The sequence below is a fragment of the Bos grunniens genome, chromosome 13 (genome assembly GCF_055505025.1).
Source record: "Bos grunniens cultivar Pamir isolate PY7600 chromosome 13, Bosgru_T2T1.0, whole genome shotgun sequence".
NCBI lineage: Eukaryota > Metazoa > Chordata > Mammalia > Artiodactyla > Bovidae > Bos > Bos grunniens.
The window spans coordinates 22,093,217-22,113,155 of record NC_141177.1 but is presented as its reverse complement, the minus strand read 5'-3'; the positions used below and the strand labels follow the sequence as shown (position 1 = coordinate 22,113,155).

Sequence of the window (19,939 nt, the reverse complement as noted above, 5' to 3'; positions counted from 1 at the left end):
TGCCTGCCAATGCAAAAGACATAGGAGGCATGGTTCAGTCCCTGCGTTGGGAAGATCCTTTGGAGAAGGAAACAGCCACCCACTCCAGTATTCTTGCCTGGAGAATTCCATGGACAGAGGAGCCTGGTGGGCTACAATCAATGGGTCTCGAAGAGTCAGACGTGACTGAGCAACTAAGCACACATATAGCAAACACCATTCGATATAAGAGTTGGCAGTGGCACATGTAAAGCCACCAAACCACAGAAAGCACTGAAGCAAGAGACTGCTATGATTTTTCAATGATTCAAAGATTCTGTAATTCTCAAATTGATTTTTTAAGTGTTTCATGCTATGATGCTAAATTCTGAAATTTGGTAATTCTGTTTTGGCATTTCCAGGTATGGAATTAACATTTCTTCCTTTTCCTTTTTTCCTATCCCTGGCCCATCTTAGGGAAATAGTTGATTCTGAGCAAATGTTCTCTTGCCTTTTCTTGCAGAGAGCAGAGAGCCTCAATCCGGTTCAAGACCACTCTTATGAATACTCTCATGGACGTCCTTCGCCACAGGCCAGGATGGGTGGAAGTAAAGGAGTAAGATCCCCCCCTCCACCAGCCTCATCTCTCCTTCCCTTTGTCTCTGAGGACCTTGTCTCCCTTTGTTTTTCTCCCAGTTCCCCTGGGTGGCCTCTGGGATTTGTTCCAATTTGACTATGACAGGGGCCAATATTCATTTAGCATCCACAGTGTGTCAAGGGCATTAATGATGCCATCTCTGTCTTATTTAAGCCTCATAACTATCCATAAAGAAGTGATTATGTTCAGAGATATTACGCTAGTCGATTAAGGTCACACAGAAAATGTCAGTGTGGGGTTCAAACCCAGTGCAATTAGACTATTCCACAGCCAGTGTCCTATTGATCTCTATGCATCCATCACAGACCCACAGGGTGAATTCTCCCATGATAGCAGGTCCTGGCCTCTTACTAATTCTGTGACCCCTAAACCTACATTTCTTCTTCTACATGGAGCCCTCTGGATACTGAGATGAATAAGCATACAACCCCTGGCACCTAGTAGGTGCTAATGTTAGTGAGGGTTAAGGTGTGGACGCATATAGCAGAGACACAAAGTGAAAGAGGCTTTGACTGACTAGAATTTATTTACCCCTCACCCTGAAGTCCAGATGTAGGAGGTTCAGAGACGGTATGGAAATGTGGGACCCATCTGCTTCCGTCTTTCCACTCTGCTATTCTTTGAATGAGGCCTTCAGCCTCATGATCTGAGGTGAGAGGCTCCTGCACATTCCAAGCAGCAGGAGGTAAGAAGGAGACAAGAAAAGGCATGTCCTACTCTTGAAGGATGCAACTCAGAAGCCTCTCACATTTTACTGGCCAGAACTTAGTCATGTGGCCACAACTAGCTGCAAGGGAATCTGGAAGATGCAAGCTTACATTTTCCCAGGTAAATGTTGAGAATCCTATGACTGTAGGAAAAGGAGAGAATACCTATGTGGGCTGAGGGCAACCAGCTGCCTTGCCAGGGTCCTCAATAAATATTTGTTGTATAACAGTAGCTAAGCCTGCTGGACACTCTTCAGCACTTAACATGCACGACCTCTTTAATAACCCCAGAAAATCTTCCAGTAGGTGCTATTATTATCCCTGTTTTCTTGAGGAGAAAAATTGGACAAAAAGAGTTGGAAAAAAAAACCAAACCATGAGGTCATTCATCTTGTAAGGTTTGCATCTAGTCTAACTGTCTGTAGAATCCCAGGCTCATCGTCCCTGTTCTAGCAGCCTCTCGGTAAATGAAGAAACAAATGAGTGAATAGGTGAATCTATGGTTCCTAATTCCTCGTGCTGGAGTCTAGTAGGGGAGACAGACTTTGGCTAAATCACCCCACAAAAAATTTAGAAATTGGCTGTTGGTGGCAAGCTGTGGTGTGGGTAATCTAAGATGGCAGAGTCCTCTCTTTGGTGCTTTGGGTGAATATTACAGTGGTGATGATGGTGTCGTGATAGTGATAGTGGTGATGATAGTGAAAGTGGTGATGATGGTGTCATGATAGTGATGGTGATGGTGGTGGTGATGGTGATGATGGTGTCATGATAGTGATGGTGGTGATGATGGTGTCATGATAGTGATGGTGATGGTGGTGGTGATGGTGATGATGGTGATGATAATGATGGTGGTGATGATGGTGATGATGGTGATGATAGTGATTGGTGGTGATGATGGTGATGATAGTGATGGTGGTGATGATGGTGATGACGGTGATGGTGGTGATGGTGGTGGTGATGGTGATGATGGTGATGATAGTGATAGTGGTGATAAGAATGATAATAGTGATGGTGGTGATGATGGTGGTGATGATAACGATGGTGGTGATGATGGTGATGGTGGTGATGATGGTGGTGATGGTGATGGTGGTGATGGTGATGGTGGTGATGGTGGTGATTATGGTGGTGATGGTGATGATGGTGCTGATGGTGTCATGATAGTGATGGTGGTGATGATGGTGGTGATGGTGATGATGGTGATGATGGTGTCATGATAGTGATAGTGGTGATGGTGGTGATGATGGTGATGACGGTGATGATAGTGATAGTGGTGATGAGGATGATAATAGTGACGGTGGTGATGATGGTGGTGATGATAATGATGGTGGTGATGATGGTGATGGTGATGGTGGTGATGGTGATGATAGTGATAGTGGTGGTGAGGATGATAATAGTGATGGTGGTGATGATGGTGGTGATGGTGATGGTGGTGATGATGGTGATGGTGATGGTGGTGATGATGGTGATGGTGATGATGGTGATGGTGGTGATGATGATGATGGTGGTGATGATGGTGATGGTGATGATGGTGATGGTGGTGATGATGATGATGGTGGTGATGATGGTGATGGTGATGATGGTGATGGTGGTGATGATGGTGGTGATGGTGGTGGTGATGGTGATGATGGTGTCATGATAGTGATGGTGGTGATGGTGGTGATGATGGTGATGACGGTGATGGTGGTGACGGTGGTGATGGTGATGATAGTGATAGTGGTGATAAGGATGATAATAGTGATGGTGGTGATGATGGTGGTGATGATAACGATGGTGGTGATGATGGTGGTGATGGTGATGATGGTGATGGTGGTGATGGTGGTGATGATGGTGGTGATGGTGATGATGGTGCTGATGGTGTCATGATAGTGATGGTGGTGATGATGGTGGTGATGGTGATGATGGTGATGATGGTGTCATGATAGTGATAGTGGTGATGGTGGTGATGATAGTGATGGTGGTGATGATGGTGATGACGGTGATGGTGGTGACGGTGGTGGTGATGGTGATGATGGTGATGATAGTGATAGTGGTGATGAGGATGATAATAGTGATGGTGGTGATGATGGTGGTGATGATAATGATGGTGGTGATGATGGTGATGATGATGGTGGTGATGGTGGTGATGATGGTGGTGATGGTGATGGTGGTGATGATGGTGGTGATGGTGATGATAGTGATGGTGATGATGGTGATGATAGTGATGGTTATGATGGTGATAATAGTGATGGTGGTGATGATGGTGCTGATGATGGCAGCTACAGGGATTTTCCAGCTGTGGATTTTCCTTCTTGGTTCTCTCATGTAGCACACTTATCTTGGAATGAACTTTCCTTCCCTGGATTCTGAAGGACTGGGTGCAGTGGAGAATGAGGCAAGGGAAGTGTATAAGAAAAGGCACTGTCCTGACCTTCCACGTGACCTCAGGCTGCCCCCGTCCCTCCTCAGCCTTGTTCCATGGTCAAGTGGGAAAAGGTCTGAGGGTTTGTCTGGTGCTGATGCTATCTATGTGAGCCCATGAAACGGGCTGTTTCCTGGCTGATCCCAAATAGCCTCAAGAGTCCTCAAATCAAGGGCCAGAGGCCAGGGTGTTTACATCAGACATGGCTCAGTGAATGTGAGGTCTTGTCCTTAGGACCTAAGCTGGAGTCTGGTATTTCCGGACAGAATGAGGCCCCAGTTCAGACCACAAGGCTGTTAGGTCAGAGTTTGGAACAAACGTGGCCAGAGCTGTCCCTTCCCTTGCTTCCCACAAAGAAAGTGGCCATGATGCCTGGAATAGCAGCAACCATCTTGTGACCCTGAGAGGATGAGCATGAAGACATGTTGAGGATGGTAGAATGGGAAGGTAGGAGGACCCTCAATCCCTCTTGGCCTTGTTGAGCAGTTTAATGACTTCCCGGGGAATTGAAGAACAACTTGATTATGATAAGCATGAAGATGGTATACAAATGAACAAACTTTTAGGATTAGAAAAGAATCTAAAATCCACACCAAGGTATACAAGGCCCTGCTTGTTAGGCCCTATTCCACTTACAGTGTCATCCCTGACCTTTGTCCCTCCACTCTGGCTTTTCTTCATATCCTTGAATGAGCCCTTTCAACATCAGGACCTCAGTTCCTGCTCTTCTATATCCTGGAACCCTCTCCCCACTGCCCTTGATCTGGCTGTCCCTCCTTACTCTTCAGATATAAGTTGACATATCAGCTCCACAGGGTGGCCTCCACCTAACATAGGTTCCTCAACTGCCCTGCCTCATGGCCTCCACCTGGATTACTCATGGCATGTTTCATAATTCCTCATTAGAGAGTTGCATATTTGTCTCCTTATTTATTTATCTTCCCTACCACCTAGCCAGGTGTTTTTGTTCCCCCTATATCATTGCACCCAACATTGTCTCTGACACCAAGACAACCTCAACACTTGTCTGTTACATGAATGAATGAATAATGCATTATTTATTCATTCATCCATTATTCATTCACCCAAAACAAACGATTGGTAAGAAAAAAAGGGAAGCACGTTGTCAAAGGAAATAGACAAGAGTGGTTCTATCCACAGAGTTTGGACTCTGGAGCATGATGGCCTGAGTTCCAATCCTGCTCTGCCACTTAATAGATTAGTTTCTTAACCTCTCTGTGCCTCAGTTTCTTCATCTTTAAAATGGACATAATAACAGAACCTAATATGTATATATACATTTACTGTGTATATTTGTGTATTCATACATGGCATGTGCCAACAATGCCATGTGCCATGTATGAATACACACATATATCCATAGTAAAACTATGAAGACACTCATAGATATGATTCCAAGTTCGGGCTAATGGCTTCTTTTGAGACAAGAGAATAAGAGGTACAATCAAGCAGGGATATACATGGGGCTCTGGTTATATCTAATTTTTTTACTAAAAAACTTGAAAGTAACCAAGGTGTTTTATTTCTTGTCACTTATGCCTTTTTCAGGCATCTCCTCTGTGTACCCTGCTCTGCTATGTGAATTCGGTAGCTCCGTCTAGATTCCTGTCCCCCTCTCTGGCATGGTGGTGAGAAATGGGTCAGAATTTGGAGGCAGGCAGGCTTGGGTGTGAGTCCCGAGGCTGCCGTGTCCTCAGTGAGCAAGGCTGTCCCCATCTTAGGGCTCCAGGCATGATCACAGCACTTTGTGGACTGCTTTGAGGAGTCAGTGAAAGGACAGCTTTTTGAACTGGGAAGGGCTTACACATGTGATCTAATTCCACTGCTTGGTAATGTGGATTCAGAGGTGGCTATGTGGATGCTTCTAGGACCCCAGCAGTTAGCACAAGCAGGTGAGGTTGGCAGGTTGTCGTGGACCATGTAGCATAGTGGGGACTGTGATCTGGAGAGGGTGTGTCCTGTCTATGGTGATGAGTGCTGGGGGACAGAGGCATCTGGGATCAGTATGGCCAGATCTGAGATCTGCTGATTGTTCAAAGGAAGCCAGCAGCCTGGATTTTTGTAGGAACATTTCTGTAGTTTTCACTCTCACAAGCCTGTAGTTTTCTCAGGCCTCACCAAGTACATGGTGGGCAGCGGCGGCCCAAAACCTCCTTGAGACTCCCGAAGGGCACACAGCTGCTCACTCCTCAGGTGCACCTCCCCGGGCCCCAGATCCCACCCCAGATCCCCTGCAGTGCTGAGGTCCTCAGTCCTAACTTCTGTCCCACCCCCACCTCCAGCGAAGGGGAGTGGGATTTTTACTGGTGTGATGTCAGCTGGCTTCGGGAGAACTTTGACCATACCTACATGGGCGAGCACGTGCGGATCAGTCACTTCCGGAACCACTACGAGGTGAGCCGGGTGGGCTTGGAGACTGGGCATGGCAGTGAGCAGCGGCTGGCTAGGAACACAGGGACGAGAATGGAGAAGTATAAGGGAATTTGGAGCTGCATGCCAGGTGTGGGGTATGTGCACTAGATCCATGATGAGCTAGTGTGAGGCAGCAGGGATCTCAGACCTGAGGAACAGACTGCCCTGGGGAGGGGCTTGAGGTCATGGGCTAGCTGGCCTCTGGTGCAAAGGAGGAGCAAGCAGGATGCTTGAGGGATTGTGTGATTTCAGGATGAGGCAAGTTGATCTGTTTGGAGTCTAGAGATGGGAAGGAAGAAATGGGAGGAACCAGACCATAAAGATGGGACGGGCAGGAGCTGGGGAACAAAGGTGGGAGATTTGAAAAGGTTAGTTTAGCTTAGCAGTTAGAACAAGAACTTTGGAGTCAGACAGGCCCAGATCAAACCCCGCCTGTGCTGCCTGTTATCTGGATAGCTCTGGGCAACTGACAACTTTTCTGAGCCTCAGTTTCTCTGGCTGCCTAGTTAGGATCATTATAGACTGGCAGACTCTCAGTCAAAGTTGCTCTTACTGTTATTCTTACCTTGCAAAGAATGGGTCTGCTGAGGGCCACAGCTGGTGGGATGCTGGGGTTGGGAGGTGGACAGGGCAGTGAGCATGAGCACCAGTGACCTGCTTGCCAATCTTGCTGCCCAGCTCACCCGCAAGAACTACATGGTGAAGAACCTGAAGCGGTTCCGGAAACAACTGGAGCGTGAGGCAGGAAAGCTGGAGGCAGCCAAGTGCGACTTCTTCCCCAAAACCTTTGAGATGCCCTGCGAGTATCACCTGTTTGTGGAGGAGTTTCGCAAAAACCCAGGCATCACCTGGATCATGAAGCCTGTGAGTGCCAGTGCTGAGGCCTGGGGGTCGGGGCATCCTAGGCACTGGAGCAGGGCTCCTTCACTGGCACATGTCTGGACAGGACTCTGCCTGGGAATTCAGCCTTAGATGCACCATCTGATTTTCCCTAAAGGGCTGACAACATCTCCTCTCTGCAGTGTGTGGACTCAGCACCTGTGACTGCTGGTACACAGTATATGCTCAGTAAATGTATAGTAGATGCTCAACAGATGTTCACTAGATAAACAAGTGAGCCTTAGGACCCCAAAGCAGGGAACCCAGAGAAATCGCTTACTGATTTGAATGAAAACAATGGCCAGGCCGTGAGAAGGGCTTTGCTTGCGTTGTCCAGGTTCTCATGATGGCCTTTGGGAGGAGGTATTATCTGCCCTGTTTTAAAGATGAGGAGCCTGAGACCTATTTATTCAGGCATCCCACACATGCTCTTTGAGCACCTGCTATGTGCCAGGCACAGAACTGGATGGTGGGGAGATAGCTCTCAGGTAGAGGACACATGTGTGGTTACAGCTGTGGCAAGTGTTGATCAGGAGAATGGTGCCAGCAGAGGAAACAGCAGGAGGACTTCCTCCAGTCCTTCAGCAGGCTTCTCTGAAGAAGTGAGAGATTGGGCTCTGAGGCCAAACCCTTAGGTTCAAATATTAGCTGTGCCACCTGCTAGCTGTGTGACCTCAGGCAGGTTACTTAACTTCTCCGAGTCCTGGTTTCCCCATCTGGAAAGTGAGAATCACTATAGCACCTATCGATTGCATAATGTTGTTGTGTCACTAAATGGGTTAACAAAAGTACAGCACATCTTAGGTCCTCACTGAATGATAGTTGTTGTCTTTGTAAGAATTAGTATTCAAAAACGAAAGGAAACAAATTTAAAAGAAAAAGAATTGAGCTTTAATCTGAAGGATACAGAGGAGTCAGCCTGGAGAAGGGCGGAGGTCGGAGCAGTCCGAGAGGAGGGAACTGCAAGCACAAAGGCCTTGCATCTGGAGGGAGTCCTTGGGGGCATCAAGAAAAAAGAGGAGGGCAAGGGTGCCAGAGCTCCTGTCAGCCCCTCAGCCCTTCCTCATACCAGGGCTGGACTCTCAAAACAATGCCACCATAACCTTGAATGGCATTATCAGAGCTCCCCAATATTTTCTGGATTTGGGAACATGCTGGGCCCCAGGAAGGGAGCTGGGGGTGGGGTAGGGAGGGGGCAGTCCTTCTTGTGGCTGAGGACAGGCTAGTGTTGGCTGATACAGATTTAGCTAATATCACAGGTACACGGCACTAGTGGTAAAGAACCTGCCTGCCAGTGCCGGAGACACAGGTTCAGTCGCTGGGTTGGGAAGATCCCCTGGAGGAGGGCATGGCAACTCACTCCAGTACTCTTGCCTGGAGAATCCCATGGACAGAGGAGCCTGGAGGCTACAGTCCATGGGGTCACAAAGAGCCGGACACGACTGAAGCGACATAGGCACACACACGTGAATGGAGGGGAAACTGACAAAAAACAATGGATGCTCCCAAAGGGGACTGAGCCAGGATTTACTCAGGCCTCTTGATGTGTGGCTGGAAGGCCCATCCCCCTGCCTGGGAGAAGGGAAGGCCAGCGAGAAAGGCTTGGAAGGGTGTTAAGCAGAGAAACACTGCAACCCACTGGGGCGGATCCCAGTTCCCAATATTATCTTCTCAGACACATGGTAATTTGTGCTAATTGGGAACAAGCAACTGCACATTAAGTTGATTCCTTTCCCAGCCCCCGGCCTTTGTTAGCAGCAGACACAACGACAGCTGTAATTAAGAGGAGGAATCTTGGTTTCATGTTTGTGTGTGTGTGTGTGTGTGTGTGTCTCCTCTCTCCTGAATCGCTGAGGCTCCCTGTCTAGGGTGTGGGGCGTGGAGAGTGGGTGCTTCTAGTCAGAAGCCTGGGTTCTAATTCTGAGCCACCACTTAGGAGCTGTGTGACCCTGAGCAGGTGACTCAACCCCCCTCAGTCCATTTCTTCATCTGTAAAATGGCCTTAATGGACATACCTGCCTTACAGGGTCATGAGATAATTGAAGTTACATGGGTTGTATACATGAATTGTATAAGCTGTATAAAGTGCTTCGCACTTAGGTGCCCAATAATTGACCATTTTATTGTTATTTCACAGAGTCCAGGCAACACCATTTCTTCCCCCTGCCCCTGGGGAGCACTGGGTCCATGCTTCCCAAATTTGGATGTGCTCACAAATCCTTGGGGATCTGGTTAAAGTGCAGAACCCCTCTCAGCAGGTCTGGATGAGAGTTCAGAATCTGCATTGTTAACCACTCACGGTGATGCCACTGGGGCTGGTTCACAGACAACACTTTGAGTAATGAGACTGTAGAGAAGTAATTCTCACACGTGAGTATCCTCTGGAGAGTTGATTGAAGCACCCACTCTACTGGATTCAGTTAGGCCTGGTGTGGGGCCTGAGAATCTGCATTCCTAACAAATTCCCAAATGGGGCAGTTAGGACTCGCCAAGGAAATAGAACCATTAGGGTGTATGTGTGTGTGTGTGTGTGTGTATGTAAGGAATTAGTTCATGAGATATTGTGGGGGCTGGTAAATCTAAACTGTGGTGACAGAAAGCTCAGGCAGGATTTCTGTTACAGTCCTGCAGCAAAATTGTTCTTTTTCCAGAACCCTCGGGTTTTGCTCTTAAGTTCTCATCTGAATGAGTGAAGCTCACCCACATCATCCAGAATGATATTCTGTACTTAAAGTTTACTGATTGTAGATATTAATCACCTCTAAAAAATGTCTTCTTAGCAGCATCTAGACAAACGTTTGACCGAACGACTGGGCAGCGTTGCCCAGCCAAGCTGACACATGAAATTAACCATCACACTGGTTATAAGGGTGCTACTGGTCTGGGTGCCACACTCTGAGAACCAGTGGGCCAGATCATTAGTTCTGGGATCCTGTTGTTTGGATCTCTTTGGTGTTGAGAAATGTTAAAAAATAGGACATTGCCCTAAATTTGGAAATTAGAGGGAGAAAGCCCCTCGAATCCCTCTGTTCTCACAAGGCCTGCCTTTGTGACCCAGCCAGTTGTCATCCACTCATATACCAGGTTTTTCACATCGTTGCTGTGGCCAGGCCAGGTCGGGCAGCGACCAGCCTGCCTTTCCTTCCAGTGTCTCCTGTGCATGGTTCCCTGGGGCCTGCGAGCCTTCATCTTCCTTTTCAGTGGGGGCAGCGCAGGCTTGGAAGGAGAAGGTTGAACTGAGTCCAAAGGGAGCAGACATCCCCCTCGTGTCAGCCTACTACATCCACCTGCCAATGCAGGAGACACAGGAGATATGGGTTCGATCCCTGGGTTGGGAAGATCCCCTGGAGGAGGGCATGGCAACCCACTCCAGTATTCTTACCTGGAGAATCCCATGGACAGAGGAGGCTGGTGGGGTTGCAGGTCCATGAGGTTGCAAAGAACTGGACACGATTTAGTGCACACTTACAGGGATCTGTCTTCCCATCCCATCAGTCTAGTGTATAAATCACCTCAATCCAAACTTTTTTCCACCTAGGCACTCTCTCTCTCCCACCAGCCCAGGCCCTCTGCATTAACAAGGAAATGAACAGGACCCAGCTCATGGGGACCATGCTTGCTCCTCCAGCCTCCCTTGTGTGGCTGGGAGGGCAGATGCTAGCACTCAGGGCCCTGTCTGTCAGTCTCTCTGTGTGTCCACAAAGAGACTTAGTGGTCTGACACTTTACTAAGGGCTGTGAGCATCTGGGGTGACCACTGGGCTGTTCTGGGCTTTGGGGGCCTCTGTCCAAACTATAGGATGGTAAAAATCGAGTTTTAACATTTTCTTATGTGGGTTTACCCCAACCAGGGCTTCTCACACTTTTTCACTGAACTCTCCCAAGAGTTGGGGTGTTTGGGATGGCAGGTAACAGAAAGCCCCAACTCACAGCAGCTCAGACAAGGAGGCACGGGTTCTGAACTGTTCTCATGCCTCGTGTCTCTTTAGCATCTGGTGAAGTGTGTGGACCCCATCACAGGACAGGGTTTTTAGAAGCCTGGCATAGAGGGTGTCTGACTGTAAAAGAAAGCAACTATGCTGTAAAACAGTCACCAACTGTGTTAGTCTGGGTCCTCTGAGAAATAGACGCCAAGACAAGATTCAACAGGCCAGAGTGTGGCCTGTGGGACAAGGGGGAGGGAGCTGGGAGAGGCTAGGGGTGCTGATACCCCACCACGTCTGACCCCAGTGAGGGAGAGAGTGAAGGAAGGGTGGCTGAGGGGAGCTCAGTGAGGCCTCAAGCCCAATTTGTTGTCAGAAGTCCCTTGTGTCCCAGGAGTGGGCCAGCCTTCGTGTCCCTGCATCCTCATCGCTGGCCTGGCCAACAGGGCTGGGCTTCACTGCAGTCCTGCAGTCAGAGTCCTGTGGGCACTTCTCACCGGGCAGCCACAAACTATTAACACATTCCTTATGCTGCAGGAGTATATGTGTTGTCCATTAACAATTAAAGAGAGTCTAGCAGCAGGCCCGATCGTTACCATAATTTCGAGGTTGTAACGAGTATAAACAGTATTTGGAGACAGTTGTAATGCGATATGAAAGTAACTGTGATTTCTTTTGAGACCCAAATCACAGGCCTGGCTAACACTGTTAGGATTTCATGCCTGCATTTATAACGGAAGGAAACATGAAAATCTAGTCATGGGTTAATGAAAATAAAGATGAAAAATTTTCCTCATTCAAATTTACAGACCCCAGGGAATTTCCTTTGATGATGGAAGGTCGAATCCAGAGTTGGTTCGTTAGGCTGTTCTACATTATCATCTATTCCCAGTTCAGTGGGCTGACTGCTCCTCTCAGTCACAACAAGGCTGCTGCAGCCCTAACCCACCCCCTCACATCTCCACCTGCCACGGGAATAAGGGAATACCCTGGTTTTGTGGCCTTTAGAAGAAGACACAAATTCCCAGAAGTCACCATGGCAGACTTCCTTCCCCTGGCATCTTGCCAGCTCACACCTGAACCAATCATGTGGCAGAGGCATGGAACCACTCTGAGAGCTCAGACCTCCCCAGAGGGCAGGGCCACAGGGAAGAGGAGACCCAAATGAGGTTCCATTGGCAAGGAAAGAGAATGGTTGCTGGGGAGACCACCAACCACATCTGCAACACCCACTGAATATGACCCCTGATGAATGGCCCCCAGGGGCATAGCAGGGGGAGGAAGGGGGTGAAGGGCTGTGAGCGGCTGCAGATCAGATCAGATCAGTCGCTCAGTCATGTCCGACTCTTTGCAACCCCATGAATCGCAGCATGCCAGGCCTCCCTGTCCATCACCAACTCCCGGAGTTCACTCAGACTCATGTCCATCGAGTCAGTGATGCCATCCAGCCATCTCATCCTCTGTCGTCCCCTTCTCCTCTTGCCCCCAATCCCTCCCAGCATCACAGTCTTTTCCAATGAGTCAACTCTTTGCATGAGGTGGCCAAAGTACTGGAGTTTCAGCTTCAGCATCATTCCTTCCAAAGAAATCCCAGGGCTGATGTCCTTCAGAATGGACTGGTTGGATCTCCTTGCAGTCCAAGGGACTCTCAAGAGTCTTCTCCAACACCACAGTTCAAAAGTATCAATTCTTCGGCGCTCAGCCTTCTTCACAGTCCAACTCTCACATCCATACATGACCACAGGAAAAACCATAGCCTTGGCTAGATGGACCTTTGTTGGCAAAGTAATATCTCTGCTTTTTAATATGCTATCTAGGTTGGTCATAACTTTCCTTCCAAGGAGTAGGCGTCTTTTAATTTCATGGCTGCAGTCACCATCTGCAGTGATTTTGGCGCCCAGAAAAATAAAGTCTGACACTGTTTCCACTGTTCCCCATCTATTTCCCATGAAGTAATGGGACCGGATGCCATGATCTTTGTTTTCTGAATGTTGAGCTTTAAGCCAACTTTTTCACTCTCCACTTTCACTTTCATCAAGAGGCTTTTTAGTTCCTCTTCACTTTCTGCCATAAGGGTGGTGTCATCTGCATATCTGAGGTTATTGATATTTCTCCCGGCAATCTTGATTCCAGCTTGTGTTTCTTCCAGTCCAGCGTTTCTCATGATGTACTCTGCATATAAGTTAAATAAGCAGGGTGACAATATACAGCCTTGATGTACTCCTTTTCCTATTTGGAACCAGTCTGTTGTTTCATGTCCAGTTCTAACTGTTGCTTCCTCACCTGCATACAGATTTCTCAAGAGGCAGATCAGGTGGTCTGGTATTCCCATCTCTTTCAGAATTTTCCACAGTTGATTGTGATCCACACAGTCAAAGGCTTTGGCATAGTCAATAAAGCAGAAATAGATTTTTTCTGGAACTCTCTTGCTTTTTCCATGATCCAGCGGATGTTGGCAATTTGATCTCTGGCTCCTCTGCCTTTTCTAAAACCAGCTTGAACATGAGGAAGTTCACGGTTCACATACTGCTGAAGCCTGGCTTGGAGAATTTTGAGCATTGTTTTGCTAGCGTGTGAGATGAGTGCAATTGTGCGGTAGTTTGAGCATTCTTTGGCATTGCCTTTCTTTGAGATTGGAATGAAAACTGACCTTTTCCAGTCTGTGAGTGGCTGCAGGTGATACAAAATCAAACAGGTTCATTTTAATAATCCACTTGTATTGTTTTCCAATCAATAACATGAAAGTGAAAGTGAAAGTCATTCCGTCGTGTCCAACTCTTTGTGACCCCCATGGACTGTAGAGTTCATGGAATTCTCCAGGCCAGAATACTGGAGTGGGTAGCCTTTCCCTTCTCCAGGGGATCTTCCCAACCTAGGGATTGAACCCAGGTCTCCCACATTGCAGGTGGATTTTTTACCAACTGAGCCACAAGGGAAGCCCAATCAATAACATATCTTTAAATAAAAATACTATAAAAATATCTTCTTCCCGATTCATCAGGTAGCACTGATGCTCCCAGAAGTGACACCATGTTTATCACCTAATTCTGCATACTCCCTCACATTTTGCAGGAGCTGAGTGAGCGCTAGGCTTGTGAAACAGATTTAACAAGCCTGGATTTGTCACCTACAAGCTAGGTAACTTTGAGCAGAGGGCTTGGCCTCTCTGTCCCTTGGTTTCCTTGGCTGCAAAATGGGGATATTAATGCCTACATACAAGTTTTTTGAAACGCTTTAATGAGGACATGAGTGTGAAACCTGTGTGCCTGGTTCATCGCTGAGAAATATTAGCTGCTAACATTATCATTGTTAGGAACTGTTCCCCTAAATTTCGGTTTCTGTTGCTTCATTCCAAAACTCAGAGGCCTGAAACAACAGTCATCTCTGATGTAGCTCACAAGTCTCCAAGCTGGGCTTGTGGCTGCTCCAGCATTTATCAAGGCAGCTTTACTGAGGGCTGGAGAATTTACTGCCAAGCTGGCTCACTAGCTCAGCTGGCAAGTTGGTACTGGCTGCTGGCCGGGAGCTCAGCCAGGGTTGAGGGCTAGAAGACTCAGTTGCCCTTCACATGGGCCTCTCCATGTGCCCTGAGCTTCCTCACAGCATGGTGGCTGGGTTCCCAGGGTGAACATCCTCCAAGAGAAAGCGTGTGGAAGCTGTGCTGCGTTTTATGACCTAATATTGGAACTCACACAGGATCGCTTCTGCTGTACACAAAAATAGCTGAGACAGTCCTATAGGCTCACACAGATTCAAGGAGAAGGGACAGCTATTTCTGCTCTTGATGGAAGGTGGAGGGTAATAAGGTTGTGGAAGACATATGGGACTGGGAATATCATGATTGCTTTTGGAAATGACAGTCCGGCAGGCTAGGTATTAGATGATTTCCCGTCTCAACCATCCTGATAAATCACCATGCAGGAAGTTTATTCTCCACTCTTTAGGATTCTTCCCTTAGGAGGATATCTTCTGGAATAGGCATGTCAGTGACAGCTCTGTCCATCTCACACTGTATAAAGAGCTTCTCTTTAACCAGCTGGGCCATGCTCCAAGAAGATGAGAACGAAATGAGAATTTGCACAGGCTGGGTGCATTTATGCTGGAGAAAAATGACTCTGGATCACCTGTTCAATGGCTGCAAATAATTAAAAAGGGCTGTTCTGGGGTCTAGAAGTCAGATTTGTTCTAGGAGGCCCTTGAGGCCAGTACCAGGCAGATAGATTTTATTTTATTTATTTATTTTTTTCAGGCAGATAGATTTTAGCCCAACACAGATTAAGCTGTGAAAGTCCATGAGGTCTAGGTTATTGCTATAGCATAAAGCCAAGCACACCTATTACGTACCTGTTGGATGACTGCCTAATACAGCTATCCTGCCATGGAATGGGCTATCTAGGGGCGGGGGAGGGTAGTGAGCTCCCTGGCTTTGTGAATGTGCAAGGTCAGGCAGGTGACCTGTAGAGGGATGTCGCAGAGTGGGCAATGTCTTTGGTGCCTCCTGCTCTGCATGATGTTAAAGATACTCCCAACCCTGAGACTCTGAAGCTTTGAATTATCTATACTGGAATTCAGTAAAGGCAGACTGACTTCAGTATTAGCTGAAGCAAAATCTAATTAGGAAGGCAAATTGATTTCCAAAAAAAGAATTGGATGATATGTTCCCAGGACTGTTAGAAATGGCTTTTTAATTGTCTGCTCCTTTGTATTATTCATGCAATTGTGTGCCTTTGTGAACCAAGTCTCTCACTTTCTTCCCTACTTCCCTCCCTCTCACCCGCCAGACTTAACACCTTCTCTGTCCCAACCCCTTCAAGGCTGCACTGGGCCAATCCTTGGGGACAGCTGCGAGGCCCACAAAGCAGTTGGAGTCAGAGAAATGCTGGGGAAGGGCCCCAGGTCCAGGGGCCCATAGGGAACCACATGGAGCTAAGAGCCAATCTTTCTGCCCTCACCCCCACCTCAGGTAGCCCGGTCACAGGGGAAGGGCATCTTCCTCTTCCGGAGGCTGAAGGACATCATGGACTGGAAGAAGGTGAGCTTACCTCTCCCCCTTCCTCCCCACACCCTCCTTTGCCCCCTTGCAAGGATCAGGGGCCCCTCCTCCTCACACTCAATGCTCGGAGGGCTGGCAAAGGAGCTCTGCCCACAGGCCTGCCCATGGGTGCAGGGTCTCTGGAGCCAAATTGCCTGGGTTCAAATCCTGACCTTACTACTTCTTAGCTGTGTGAGCTTGGGCAAGTTATTTCACTTTTTGGTGCTCCCAGTAAATCAGGATAGTAAAGTACCCGTTGAAGATAGGATGAGTTAGTGTGTCTAAGAGAACAGTACGCTCTTTTCCTGGGCCTCTGACTCATCTGGCTGGGGGAGTTTGGCTAATTGTTCCTCCGGCTCCTGGACTAAGCCTGAAGCAGCCCTCTCCCTGCCCCCCAACCCAAGCCTGTCTTGGTGCAGGAATCTGTATAATAGAAATGCTGGCCCACCCTGTCTCCACCGTTCAGCAGCTCTGTGGTCTTGGGGAAAGCGCCGAACCCCTCTGAACCTGAAAGATGGTAATGGTGCAGGCTGCGTGACAGGAGCAGGCTGTCACCACCTGTGCCTACTGTGCCAGTGGGCTCGCAGCAGGGGCACAATAAATGAATTGCCCCTCCTCACTGTGTGTCCCTGTTCCTCCCATGAAACTGTCAGGGCACCGCTGGGAAGAAGCTCACCAGCCTGGAGGCCCAGCCGGCCCGAAACACTGTCAACCCCTCTGGAAGCCATGTGAGTATAGGTGTGGGTGGCCCTGGACCCCAGAAAGAGAAGAACTGGCAGTTTTGATGGAGAAGCAAATCTTCAGGGTGGGGGTGATGGTAGATGTAGAAAATTCTGCCCTTGGGCCCAGATGACCTCACCAAGCATGTGACATTTGCCCTGGGGCCTCACAAGGTTACCGTGAAGGGGACAATGGGTGGGAAAGGGCTTTGCAGATGGTGAGGTGAAAAGGCCTGAATTGGGCTGGCTGCAAAGAATCCGCAGGAAGAGAAGGAAGAGGAATGTCCTTGGAGGCCCGGGTGGTACTCCAGCAGTACCATCAATGGGACTTTCTCCAGTGGGGGGAATGGCACACGCTCGTGCTCTCTAATGTCCTGACCACTAGTGACATGTCAATATCCAGACAATGGAAATGAGGCTAGGGTAGCTTGAAAGGCTGGACTTTTAATTTATTTCCTCTTTGACTATGATAAAATATACATAAAAATTTTCAGTTTAGCCTTATTTAAGTGTGCAATTCAATGGCATTAAGTACATTCATAGTTTTGTGCAAACTGTGTTCCATTTCTGGAACTTTGAACCTTGTACCCATTAAACACTAACTCCTGCCCCGCTGCCCCCAACCCCTGACAGCCGCCTTCCTACCTTCTGTCTCAGAATTTCACTACTCTCACCTCGTGGAAGTGGAATCAGACAAGATTTGTCCGTTTAGGTCTGGCTTATTTCACTTAGCATGATGCCTCCGAATTTCATCCTTACTGTCACATGTAATATCATTTCCTTTTAATCAATTTAAAATATAAATGTACATAGCCACATGTGACTGGTAGCTGCCTTATTGGACAGCACAGATTTGGATGTTAAATGCCCAGGCTCTGGGCCCAGCCTGTGTGAGACGACTTCCCAGCTGTACCACCCATCAGCTGTGTGACCTTGGGCAAGTCACTCCCCCTCTCTGTGCTTCAGTTTCTCATCTATAAAATGGTGATAACATTAGTACTTTCCTGACAGGGTTGATCTGAGGATCAGATCATATACCCAAAGTAGAGTGCCTAACACAGTGCCTCTTACACAGGAAATGCTCCCCCCCCAAAATGTTAATAACAATTATTGTTACAACTAGGACACAAGAAGTTCTGATGACCAGAAAGATGAAATTCCCGTGGAGAACTATGTAGCTCAGCGTTACATCGAAAATCCCTACTTGATAGGAGGTGAGATGTGCGTCTCTGCTCCCTGCCCTTCTACAGGATGGTTGGTTGGTTAGTCAGTCAACAAGCCTGGATCAGCAGCCAGTGATGGGCTCAGCCTGCTGCCAGGCATGATTGGATGCAAAGATGGAACCCTGTCCTGCAGGGTCTTGACCAAGAGGGGCCAGTGCTCTGAAGGGGCCCCATGGAATAGCATTAATATCACTTGCCCCCTCTCACTTCCTCAGGCATTGTCCTTCCTTGGGGACTTCCGTGGGTCTCTCCTCCGCCCCTCCCTCCCCCAGTGACCCCCATCCTCTTCATGACTTTAATCACCACCCAGATCCCGTGACTCCCAGATTTCTGTCTCCGGCTAAGACCTTGCTCCACACCACAGACCCTGATGTCCCACAGTCTGTGACATGCCCTTGCGAGCATCTCTCTGCAGCTCAAACCCAACAAGACTAAAATCCAGCCTTGTCCTCCCCTTACCATCTGGCTCACCCCTCAGCCTCCCTACCTGGGGACAGAACTGTCCTCCCCTCACCAAGCCAGAAGGTGGAGACTATTCTGGAAACGTCCCTCTCTTCTCCTCCCACATATGGTTCTTCATCAAGGCTCCACGCAGCTCTTGAACCTGGCTGGCTGGCTCCATACCCAGTTCTGGCCACTGACCTCTCCTTCCTCGCTGACGCCCATGGCTCTGGTCCCCTTTGCTCTATTCCACACACAGTCGCCAGGGGGGTCAGACACCCCTCAGTGGCTTCCCATGGTTGCTGGAACAAGACCCCAAAACTGCTCAGAAACCGGCCCCTGCTGACCTCACTGACCTTGTCTCCTTGCACTCTGCCCTTGGACCAAGCCCTCTTTGTCCCCTCTGAAACTCTGTTCAGGCAGCGCCTCCCGCCTGAAGGCCCCACCTACTCTGGGCTAGGCAGGCACGTGGCACCTCCTGTGGTTTTATTGGGATTCACATTGGCCTGTCCACTGCCATCTCCCACAAACCTAGCTCAGCACTGGACACACCATCGGTATTTGTTATGCCAATTCATTCTCCCCTTGCTTGACAGGCCGCAAGTTTGACCTGCGTGTCTACGTGCTGGTGATGTCGGTGAGTGACCAAGACAGGTGCTCTCTCCTAGGGGCGGGGGCGGGGCAGCTGGCCCAGGGGACAGGACAGCCATTCTGGGGGCACCCGTGTGAGCTGTCTGGTTTTACCTGCCTGGGAGACCCCAGGGGGTGGTCAACCGATCCAAGCTTGGCCATCTCAGAGGCCGCAGTATCTGGATCATCTCTGCCTTCCTTCTCCGTTCAGTCATCCGTGGTAACCACAGCCAACATTTATTGAGCACCTACTAAGTACCAGGCCCAGTATTTAGCAGATTTTCTTTCTTTCAGTCCTTCTAATTAACCAGGGAGGTAGGTTCTTTTGTTTGCTTCATTTTACAGATAAGGAGATAGATCAGACAGGTTGAGCAACTTGCTCGAGGTCACACAGCTGTGAGTGGCAGAGCAGGGATTCGGATCCTGACAATGGACTCTCTTAACCAAACAGCTGCTGTACTCCCTCCACCCATGCATTCAACACTTAAACCTTCATGGTACAATATGCTGGGCACAGGACATCGGAGTGTCTAAGACAGGCTCGGCCCCTGCCCTCCTGGAGCTCACCGTCTGGCGGGTGTCACTTGTGGTGGTGGAGCAGAGGAAAGGCCCGTTAATTTTGTTCCCTTCTGCATCTCTCCATACCCACTCCTACCCGCTGGAAAGAGGGGGTCGAATCAGAAGGCTGATATTTGGGCAGATTCTTGCAGGATGATGTGGGAAAGAAGGCAGAGCATTTCAGATGGAGGAAACAGCAGGTGCAAAAGCCAGGAGGTGTGAAAGTGCTGGAATTGATCCTCCTTCCCTTTTCTCTCTCTCCATTCCCACCTCCCCCATAGTACATCCCACTGCGGGCCTGGCTGTACCGGGATGGCTTCGCCCGATTCTCCAACACCCGCTTCACACTGAACAGCATCGATGACCAGTGTATCCTAGGAT

At 48.7% G+C, this 19,939-nt stretch overlaps 1 protein-coding gene across 7 annotated transcripts in view; it reads left to right on the top strand.

Annotated features, from left to right (window-relative positions):
* TTLL9 (tubulin tyrosine ligase like 9) overlaps positions 1-19,939 on the top strand; it is a 58,875-nt gene that overhangs the window by 20,537 nt on the left and 18,399 nt on the right. For all 7 annotated transcript variants that reach the window (XM_086332516.1, XM_086332518.1, XM_086332514.1 and 4 more), the window contains 8 exons: positions 482-574; positions 6,025-6,136; positions 6,833-7,018; positions 15,919-15,987; positions 16,641-16,715; positions 17,830-17,920; positions 18,967-19,007; positions 19,840-19,927. In XM_086332516.1, the coding sequence (XP_086188642.1) occupies positions 519-574; positions 6,025-6,136; positions 6,833-7,018; positions 15,919-15,987; positions 16,641-16,715; positions 17,830-17,920; positions 18,967-19,007; positions 19,840-19,927 (718 nt within the window). In that variant the 5' untranslated portion in view covers positions 482-518. The remainder of the gene's footprint in view (positions 1-481; positions 575-6,024; positions 6,137-6,832; positions 7,019-15,918; positions 15,988-16,640; positions 16,716-17,829; positions 17,921-18,966; positions 19,008-19,839; positions 19,928-19,939) is intronic.